Below are 10,969 nucleotides of genomic sequence, written 5' to 3'. Positions count from 1 at the left end.
TATGTTTCCTGCACTCTCGTACGGCTAGGGCTCTTTGGGATTTAGCCCCTTTGGAACATGTGCTATGGAAATGAGTCAAGTGTAGAAAGAGACAGGGCTGCAAGTACTCTCTCCTGTGCACTCTGAGGTAGCCTAGGCCTTTACTGCTCAACCTCAGGCGTGTCCTGATCTGCTGCTCTGGCAGCCATGAAAGGGGCTTTCCCAGAAGCGGCCCAGACAGCTAGAAGTAGTCCCTGGAGTTCAGTCAGCCCCACCCCCTACCTTTCCACGATTTACTACAACCCAGCATCATTGCCAATAGATACCCTTGTGCTTCGTTAACTCTGACGTGGCCTCTGTTGTGTACCATTGAATGCCACATACACCTACGTCATGCGCCCTGAAGCCACCATTCTCCTCTCCACCACTCAGCCTCAGAGCCTGGCATTCTGTGGCCCTGTTATCAAGGTGAGGTTAGCCTGTCTAGTGACTTTAGGGGAACTTGGAATGGCCTCTGTTCCTAGACTTTACTGTCCCCAAACTTTAACTGAGTTCCACTTTTAAAGTTTCATTTCCTCGAGACTATTTTTCCTTTCCTCAAACTTCCTAAGTGCACTACAGCCCTGATGGAGCTCCTCTTTTGTTTTTTTTTGGTTTTTTTTTTGGTACCAGGGATTGAACTCGGGTCCTTTGCTTGCAAGGCAGGCCACCGAACCGCTGAGCTAAATCCCCAGCTGACTCTTTTTTATATGTAGGTACATTTAACAGATTTCTCTGTTCACTAGAGGTAACTCGTGGGAAAGAATGTATCTAAAAAGTAGCGGTGGGGGTGTGCAGCACAGTCTGAAGGAGGTGCAATGAAGCACGAATATTCCAAAAGGAACAGCTCTTGAAGCAGGCACTAGTGACTCACAACTTAATGTGAACGTGTTGTGGGGTTGCTTCTGGTAAAACAGTCAGGGGTTGGGGAACTTTGGAGTAAAAGTGCGACTGTTCTGAAAACTCACATGTGTTGGGTCTAGGATAGAATTGGAAGCATTCGTTCTTAGGGGTGATGGAGCTCAGAGCACAGGGGCTGTAAGGACAGTTTGTCAGGCAGGCCTACCTCTCCCTGTTAAGGCTTCAGCCGCAGAGTAGAATCCGAACTTGCATTGAGTGAAGACAGCACGGGATAGGAGGAAGCAAGGAGGGTCACAGAGGAACAGTTCCTCTCCTAGTCAAGAAAGGGCCTCTGGAGTTTCTCTTCTGGCTAATCCAGGGAGAGTTTGCAGGAATGATGCAAGTTTTTTTTTTCTTTTTTCCAGCCATGTATTAAATATTTTGGACTATGTGTGGAATGATTTTAAGAAGCCATTTAGAGACAAGGGAAATAACTGCTTGGTCAGCAGAATCCTGAACTTCTCATGGGAGACGGCTGAGAAGGGATCGTTACAATTATTTTAGGTTGCAAGGAATAAGTTTATCCACAAAGCCTTTCTTCAGTCTTTCCTAAGAGGCTTAAAAAACAATTTCACAACTATCTAGTTTTAATCTCGACAACATCCTTGTGAGGTAGGTAAGAAAGAATATTCTTGCACTTTTTTTTAACAGATCTTAAAATGTCATGACAAGTGTTTTCCAAAGAAATCACTTGGGGCCAAAGTGTAAAGCCAGCCAGAGAAGTCTGTCTTCCAGAGCAAAGCTGTTATTCTTGCTGTTGAAGAGCTGTTTAATCTCTACTTTTTTCTTTCTGTTCTGACTCCACGGTTACTGATGGCCTCCAATGTAGTAATGCAGGGCATAGCGCTGACCTATTATGGATCTGGAGGAGCATTAATTATAAAGGCTTTCCTGTGGTTTGGACAGTGGACAGTGCACAGGGTTGCATTCTTGGAGAGACATTTAGAAAGGTTTCAGAGTTGCAGAAAATCTCTGACACAAGACTCTATGAAACCTTAGGTGTTGTCTTTTTTGGGCAGCAAAGGGTATTTCTAGAATGGGACCTGCTAACGAAAGGCAGAATTTGTTTTTAAAAAAATCATTGCTAGTCATTATATTCATACCTTCTATTGTCTCAGGAAAGAAAAAAATTCTATTGATCTGCCTAGCTAAGTTTTACCCTTGTCAGTAACAAAGGCTTAATTTCTAACAATGGTAATGAATAATAGACAAACACAGGCAATTTATCCTGGATTATTAAAGCCTGAAAGATAATAGAACTTCTCCCTTTTGTTTAATCTGGGATTTGAAATAGACTACTACATAGAAATAGTTCTATTTCATTAAAGCACAGGGTCGACACAACAAAGACCTTTGTGTTAAAGAGAGTATTTCTGTTTTAAAGCAATCTGATTATAGCAGGTTGTGAATTAATTTTGATTTTTGTTTCTTACTAATGAATGTTTAAGGTATCTCATTTTTTTTATTTAATTGTTAAAATAAACTTGGGCTGAAGGCCCCTTGCAAAGTCAATACATTCTTACTTTTAAACTAGAATTTGACAAATTAAAGGATTCAACTGATCACATATAGAGCTCATTGTCTGCCAGATTCTCATTTATGCTGAAATTGAATGCTAAAATATAACAATGTGGCTCACAAAAAAATTTTATTATGGTGCACAAAATTTAGTAAGGCTCTAATTTAATGTGCCATAAATAAATACACACACACACACACACACACACAATCTAAATTCCCTTAAAATTGCATCCATGTAGCTTTTAAGGGCTTCAAGAGGACACTCGTACTACAGCAGTGCTTTGCAGGTATTCCTGATACATCAGTTTTGCTCAGCAAAAGTAAGAGGATTTATTCTGAAATAATTATGTCATATTTTTGCTATATTATACCAGAATTTTGCTATAAACATTGGGCAATGACCACTCTTTTATTAACTTGCCATGTTCAAACCTCTCAAATTTCTGAGAGAATTCAGCAGTTTAAAAAAGGTGCCGTGTCAGCCTCGGGTAGGAAGGAGAAGTAGAAAAAGGCCTAGAATTGACAGTATGAAATAGGAAGAAAGTGGCTAAAGGGGAGATGGGAAGGGGAGGGGAAAAGAAATAAAGGAAAAGAAAAACGTGAAAAAAGGAAATAGTGGGAACAAAGTCTTTGTAAATAGGGAAGGGTGGAGTGGGTGAAGGGAGGGCAGGGATATGGGGAAAAAAGCAAGGACCAGGACCTGTCATGTAAAGGTACAAGACCTCAATGATGAATGTAACTGTATTGTTTGCTTCAAATGTGCCAATAAACCTAATGGGGAGTGGGGATAAAAAGGCCTAGAAAAGGATTTTTTAAAAGTGCATTCAAAATTTTTACTTTCAGAAGACCTGGAAGAATCAAGGTTTTCCCATGGTAACATATCTGATGTTTTGTGTTGGGCAGCCTGACGTGATGTTTATTTTGTAATCAATAAGGCGGGGCTTCAGGAGTAACACAGCATGCATTTTTAGGGCCTATGGAGATTGTATTAAGTTCCTATTTCAAGTCATGCCGCCATCCACTGTTCCCAAACCACTGATGACGACTCCCTCTTGCCCATTTCATCAAACCTAAACTCCTTGCCGGTTCTTCTCCAAATCTGCTCAGGACTGTCCTGCCTCCACAACAGGACTCCTCATGTTATTTCCAAGCAGAGAGATAGCCAGAGCATCGAGACAGGAAAGCACAGTGGGTGCTCGGGTACCGTGAATGAGGGTGCCTGAAGATTAGACTCCATTGTGTCCACTTTGGCCTCACAGGTGCCTTGAAATCTTCTGTTGCACACATCTTGCTGAGCTCCTCTCTGTGCCAAAGATGGCTATCAGCAGGGAGGCAAAAATGAATAATTCAGCATCCACCTCCTCAGCCCCGCATCTGCTGAGGGCTTCAGGGCTGGTAAACATTCACCGCAGAGGCCATTCACTGCTTTGATACCCGCTCTGGCCACATTTATGGCAATAATGGGCATTTGTTTCCGGATTTTTTACATAGTTTCCCCACATTAAGGTAGAATTAAAAAGCTACAAAGACTTTAAGATAAGATCTGATGCTATAAAAAACCTGGCCAGTGGTCTCCCACTTAGCGGTGGAGGCAGCTAATGTGCACACACTGCAAGGTTAGGAAGCGCAGAAATTCTTACCCAGTCTGCTTTGTTGTAAGCCCGGGGTGGCCTTTCTTCTGGCCACCTTTGTGAGAGTTGTTTCTCTGTGAGAGGGTTATTTCTTTTTCTTTCTCTCCTAGCAACAGCAGCATTCTTTCAGATGGCGTTTGTCTCCCTCTCTGAGCTAGCTGCAGGCTAAGTCACAGAGGAAGGTGGAGGAGGGAGGAGAGCGACAGCCTCCTGCCCTCTCTGAGAAGAAGCTGCCTTCCCAGTAGGAAAATTCCTGCAGGAGGGACGGGGCTGTGTGCCCTGCAACTGGGTTCCTTCCCATTCTGATGGAGAAACTTAAGGTCAAGTGATCAGGGCCCAGGCAGGGGAATAGAATCAGAGGTGGCAGGCTGGAGGAGTAGGGACTGCATTCATGCTGCAAAGAACAAAATGTGATGGAGCACAGAAAATAGGATGGGAAAGGGAAAGGAGAAAAAAATCAAAACCACACAAAAGCCAGAGAAGTCAGAAAGAGGAAGAAAATAATTCTTTTATGATAGTGCAGGCCAAAGAGGGAAGAGAAGGACCTGCTTCTTAAATTGGATCAATGTGCTTTTCCAGAAATATAGGAATCTTAAAGAGACTCCGTGGCATTTCTCCTCTTCCTTCAGTGCAGTGGAGACCAGGAAGCCCAAGCTCCTGACAATTCAACCTGAAGGCAGGAGACGGAGGAGCACAAACTACAGCAAGACAAAAACAAACGTCCTTTCTGATCTGTAACAACAAAGATCACAGGTTACACATGAATTGCACTAGGTGAGAAAGGAAGGAAAGGGGCAGAGGGAAGAAAGGAAAAAAAGGAAGGAAGTGCTCCTTCTGCCCTCTCATCACCTCTTCTTGAGGTGCTGGGAAGAGAAGTGAAGGCTGCCAAGTGGGGAGTGCCCTCCTGAACTGTTAAACATTAAGACCCTTTGTTAAATGCCTGAACCTTGTTAGTAACGGCACTCACCGGCTTGGGAGGGGCTTTGGCATCCACTGATACAAGGACACCCGCTCCGCTCCCCAATGTCACCACTGTGGGAGTCGCCCGAGTTTGTTAAAATAAGGATTTGGGGACTAAAAGTCTCTGGAGGTGGGGCTTTCTCGGAGCAGCTACCGTTCCCTGGGGTGATTCTCATGCACATTTTGGTTTGAGAGGCTCAGCCTCTGATCTGAAAATAATACAGTTCTTCTCCTTTCCCTAGGGTTATAGCAGTAATGTGACGAGAAAGTAAAATGGCTTTTGACCTCAGGATTTTCAGTCTAGTCCCAAGCTGAGCTGAAACGACAGAGCCCTGAGATTTTTGCTGTTGGGCATGCTGGGCCTCACTTTATCCCCTCAGTTCCCGGGTGATCTTTTCTGGCCTTAAAAGGTTTTTGAAGCCCTTGACTTTGGGAAAGTTTAAATCAGGAATGTTTTTGACTTCAAAGTGGCTGGTAGCTGGGAGATTATTTCTGGCATGTGTCATAATGATAAGATGAGAGTGGGTGCAGGAGGGAGATGCTCCCTAGGTGGTCCTGTGAAGCAGACAATGTTTTGATCATTCTTCACCTAAGCCCTTTTATTGTCATGAAATCTAGGTATGTCTCATCGTGGGAGCTAACATCGGTAAATAAACCTTTCTAACAATGCCTCAGATGTATTTCCAGAGAGAGAGAGAGAGAGAGAGAGAGAGAGAGAGAGAGAAAGGTGTCTTTTGTCAGAACAGCATTCTGCCAGAGGCTCAGGGCCCAGGGTTGATATCAGAGCTCCTAACCACATCACATTTTTATTGTGTCTGGACATAGTTCTCCCCACGCCCTCATCTTTGACCTTAGTCTCCCCCCTCCATGACTTGTGTAACATTTGCCCTGATTCTTCTTCCCAAGGTCCTATGAAAAAAAGGTGCAAAGGTACCAAAGCAAAGAGGTACCAGGTTGGAGATATTATCTCTGAGTCAGTAATGTAAGTTTGACTCTGATTCTTTTTTTTTTTTTTTTTTTTTTTTTTTGGTACCTGGAACCGAACCCTGGCCCTTGTGCTTGTGAGGCAGGTGGTGGAACCACTGAGCAAAATTCCCAGCCCTCAGATTCTTTTTTTTGGTTGAGAAAAATAAGCAACATGATCTGGGGAAGAAAATGAGATATCTTCCATCTGACCTCGGCTGGATTGGGGTGTGATGTCTGGTGTTTGTCAACTACTCCTGAGACATGATTGAGGTCTGTCTGGTGTATGGCTCTGTGGGAGTGCGGGGTGACCATGACCTCTGTCACTATGCTTGAAAAACACCCCAGAAAGAGCAAAGGAGGAACAAGTATGCAAATGCTAGATCAACACCAAAAACAGGAGGACCCCGTGGGAGGTCATGTGAAAGCAGTAGACAGGCTCCTGCTCCCTCCCTTCCTCTCTCTCTCTCTCTCTCTCTCTCTCTCTCTCACACACACACACACACACACACACACACACAGAGATCAGGGCATTAAACATTCCCAGACATTTTCCATACCACAAGCCCAGAACCAGCTTTGTTAGGATGTGGAGTGATTTCAGGCAGGGCTCCCAGCTTCACATTGCAGGCCCAGGGTCTGTCCTTCCATTATAACTTTGTTCTTGCAGGTCTTCAAAGCATTCATCTTGGCGAATTCTTCCTCACACAGGCTGCTTCTGATGGGCCCATAAGTCATGTTCAGCTGTTATCTTGATATTTAGCTACGTCTCTGAGTGGGGAGGGAGAATTATTAACCGACAATCTGGCGAATGTGAATCCCATCCAGGATGTGTCTTGAGAGAAGCATCTGAGGGGAGTTCAAAAGGGGGTTTAAGTGCATCAGTGGAACAAGTAAGAAGAACTCAACTTTGCTTAGTTCATCCTTCCCTTAGAGGCTGGCTCGAGTCTATCTTTCACATTTTTCCCAATGACAACAAAGGAGTATTTGATAGTCTGTTTTGGTTGTTTTTGTTTTGTTTTGTTTTGTTTTTAGCAGAGGGTATTGAACTTGGGTCCTTGTGCTTGCAAGGCAGGTGGTGGAACCTTTGTTTTGTTTTTGAGACAGGTTCTCATAATGTAGTTCAGGCTGGCCTGAACTCGCTGCATAGCACAGGCTGGCTTCAAACTCCCAGTGATCCTCCTGCCTCAGTCTCCAGAGTGCTGAGATTATAGACACGTGTCACCACTGCCTGCTTGAAGGTCTTTAAATAGGATTAATACAAACTTTTTTTGACAGACTTACAGTTTGCCTTAATTTAGCACTCTGCTCTTAAATTACTATGATGGGCCAGGGATTTAGCTCAGTGTGCCGCCACCTGCCTCACAAGTGCAAGGTCCTGAGTGTGATCCTTGGTACAAGAAGTTACTGTGGCAAGCTAATTATAAATGCACAAGGGATTGATTAATTTTTCACTCTTTAATTCAACAATCACTCATTGAGTACGTACCACATGCTAGAGCAAGAGTAAACAAAGTCCCTGATCTCACAGAGCTTATATTCTAGCTGAGCAAGGCAGGTAATAAAGAAAAGCATCATGTCATCAAATTTCACAGGCAGTTTTCAGTCAACGGTTTCATTAGGCTCAGTCTTTTCCCCTTCTTCAGTTGGTTTCTGGGGCACCACATTGCCTTAAGTTTCTGCTTATCTTTTTATTTATGTAATTATTGGGCACTGGGGATCAAACTCAGGACCTTGCACTTTTGAGGCAGGCAGCAGCACCACTGAACTAAACCCCTGGCCCAAGTTACTGCTTATCTTTCTCCGCAGTTTTTGTCAAATTGCCTTCATCTTCTCCCTGACTTTAAATTGGTGCAGTTAAATTACCCCCTTGCATCTGTACGCCAATGGTCGAGGTTTGTATTTTCAGTCTTCACCATTCCCATGAATTTTCCAGTCATCTAAATCCCCTCCTGGTCTGCATCTCCACGTGTATCTAATAGGCTCAGGCATGCTAGGCAAGCACTCTCCTGAGCTGTATCCCCAGCCTGTCCTTCAGGATTGTTTTCAAAATGCACCTCGGACATTGTATTTCTTAACGTGTCAACATATACCATATTATTCAAAAAACAGATTAGAAAGAAATATGCATAATGTGATTTCACTGTGGTAAACAATATGTGCACAGGGAAAAGCCAGACCAGATAGCTATCTGTGAATCATGACAGTATGAATGATGGTGGATCTCTAGCTTTTCTTGTGTGTATTTCCCACAGTGCACATGTATTACGTGGAGAGGAGATGGGAGAAGGTGTGGATGCTGACACTCAGCGGTATTCCTCTAGTGACTGTGCTACCTTTGGCTGGGTGCTTCCCATGGTTGAACAGAAACAACCATGCAGCAGAGGTGAGGCACCGTCGTTTCCTCCTTGGATGCTCCACCATGTAAAATGGCCACATCCGCACCTGTCCTTCAGCATGGCGTCTCAAGCTGGGCTGGATCATTCCTTATTGTGGAAGCCTATCCTTTGCATGGGAGGATGTGTAAGTAGCACCCCTTATTTCTACCCACTAATGCCAGTAACATCCTCTCCTACCACCGTAACAGCAAAAATGTCTTCAGATATTGACAAATGTCCCCTGAGAGGCAAAATACCCATGGTGTGCAAGTTGATATGCACGGTGTCTAGAATAGCAGGGCAAATGCCCTATTTCAGTCTCTTTGCTGGCCGAAACCTCAAGGAAGATGTAATTTGTGATCTGATGAAAGCTGCTGTTGTGGTTTACTGACCTGCACGTTTAATTAACCAACCTATGACACAGCGGTTAATGATTCTCTGCATTTCTGAAACATACCCAGAAATGACCAAGACAAGTTCAACTGTGTGAGAAAAGCAGAGGTCACAAATGACAGATTGCTTGTCAGCTATGACAGTGATTGGTTAGATTTGCCTGTTCAGCTTACCGACAGATCCGTTTCACTATTCGTCATCCAGACACATGGAAATATTGGGCAGAAGTTAAAAGCGGGAGCTTTCGTCTTAGAAAATGAACGATGCTACTTGCATATACATTGATTAGTAATAAACACATAGTTGCAAAAGACAGAGGAAAGGGCATTTAAATATTGTGTTCAATGTAGAGTTCTTTTCATCATGGAAAAAGTCTTAGAGAAATATGGAAATGAGCTCAGGGAAAATCTGAGGTCATCTTGCCCCTTCCCTTCCAGAGCCACACTGCATGACCTACCCCACCTTGTCCTCCACCCCAGGACAAAAGCTTACCAATATCCCCATTTTAATCACACAGGCTGCTCCTCATGTTTCCTGCCCACAGTGAACCTCGACAGATGAGTAGAGGGTTCACACTAGAGGTACTACAATCTTTAGAGGATTACTTTTGTTAGGGACACTGTGTTGACTGCAGGGCAAATAAAACTTCTAGCAAAATCTACATCAGACTTTGCTGAACTAAGCACTGCATTAGTTGTGACTTAAATCGTATTACATAATTAAATAACTTAATAGAGTGTACTTTTGGAGTTTTGAATCTTAATGGTTATTTTCTTGAAATTTTTGGGTATTCCAAATTCAAAAAAATACCGTGTAATATATTTATAAATCTCCATATACTTTATGTTGCCTTCCTCAAAAAAATCCTTCTTACAACAATATATGGAATTTTCTTAGATGGTAAATAATTTTTTAAAAAATACTATTAATTGAGTATCTTCTGGTATTATTTAGGTACTAAATCCATAGGAGTTATGCAATATTTGTAACCCATCATGTATATATTTCCCCCCAGGAAAATTGAAGCCCAGAGGAGTTGAGTATTTTGTCTAAGTACTGAATGGGAAGTCAGGACTCAAACGCGGGTCAAGTAAATGGTCACGGGATGTGAGATTGTCTTGAAGAAAAATGTCCTTGCCTGGATTCTTCAAAACAGAGCCCATCTGCAATTTCTTGGAGGAGGGTGTGTGTAAAAAATAAAGCTAAAAGAAGTCAATCATAATGGAATGTTGAGGAGCCGGAGGCCCTGGGGCACCCAGGGAATAGACTAGATTGCATTGAGAAGTTTTATCATGGGTAAAGAGAAAGGATAAGTGTCTTGTTCCATGACAAAGAATAAGTTGTCTCTTTCTTAAGCTAGGAACGGAAGATTTCAGAGAGGCAAGCTCCCCATGGGAAAGCCCCCCAAATTCAAACAGGGAGCAGTGTGGGGCCCCACATATTCAGGCTCTGTTGTCCAAGGCTAAGGGAAAAGAGAGGAGGGGTCGGCAGGGGCTGCTTCACAGAAAAGCATGAAAAACGCAAGCAGAAGGCATCTGGCTATACCCAAGAACAAAAATAACCGAAACCTAAACCTAAAACTGAAACCCACCCCCAAACCGGTGATGGGAAAGAATTGTACCCACAATTGCAAAGGAAACATCGGACGCCGCACTCAGGCTGTGAGCTTTCAGTCCGATTAAGGTCATGGTGACGATGGAAATACCAGCTGGGGAGCATTTCGCCCAGAGATAAATTCGTCCTTCTGTATCTCTGCAAGACAGCAGGGAGGTGTGTGTTTGGAGCTAAATTAATTTGATTTACATCATGCCATGGTAACTTCTGTTCTCTCTCCCTGCCGTCAGATGTCTTCGCTCCCCCCCCCGCCCCATTTCATAACACCGAGAGAAAGCGCGATTGGCTCCAGGCAGAATTTAGAAATAGAATAACTCTAATTTGATTATTCTGCGTTGAGTGCGGTTCTTTCTCTCCCCGCACCCCCACCCCCACTCCTTTCTCGAGGAAGAGAAGTTGTAAACCCAATCATAAGTGTGATGCATTTTCACATCGTACTTCACGGCCCAAACCGCCCGACAATCAGAACTTGTTCCTTGTGGCAAAACCCGGCAGCTCCTCCAGCCCCCTCCCGTGCGTCCTCAACAATGCTAATCCCAGAAACGAAGTCGTAGCCCGGGTCCCCGCAGGAAGGCGCCTTTCCCGGCCTTT

At 43.7% G+C, this 10,969-nt stretch overlaps 1 protein-coding gene across 9 annotated transcripts in view; it reads left to right on the top strand.

The window, feature by feature from the left end:
* Window positions 1–10,969, top strand: part of Mettl24 (methyltransferase like 24) — a 167,990-nt gene that overhangs the window by 53,729 nt on the left and 103,292 nt on the right. For 6 of the 9 annotated variants that reach the window (XM_033763443.1, XM_033763444.1, XM_033763447.1 and 3 more), the window contains one exon: window positions 8,249–8,516. In XM_033763443.1, the coding sequence (XP_033619334.1) occupies window positions 8,249–8,516 (268 nt within the window). Of the gene's footprint in view, window positions 1–1,461; window positions 1,531–4,565; window positions 4,845–6,244; window positions 6,267–8,248; window positions 8,517–10,969 lie in introns of those variants that run through there. The other 3 variants (XM_010635268.3, XM_033763448.1, XM_033763450.1) reach the window with 3 other exon arrangements.

This window comes from Fukomys damarensis, unplaced genomic scaffold (assembly GCF_012274545.1).
Source record: "Fukomys damarensis isolate Sample0158 unplaced genomic scaffold, DMR_v1.0_HiC HiC_scaffold_14, whole genome shotgun sequence".
Taxonomy (NCBI): Eukaryota; Metazoa; Chordata; class Mammalia; order Rodentia; family Bathyergidae; genus Fukomys; species Fukomys damarensis.
Note: the sequence above shows the minus strand (reverse complement) of the source record. Positions and strands in the feature narration are given on the sequence as shown.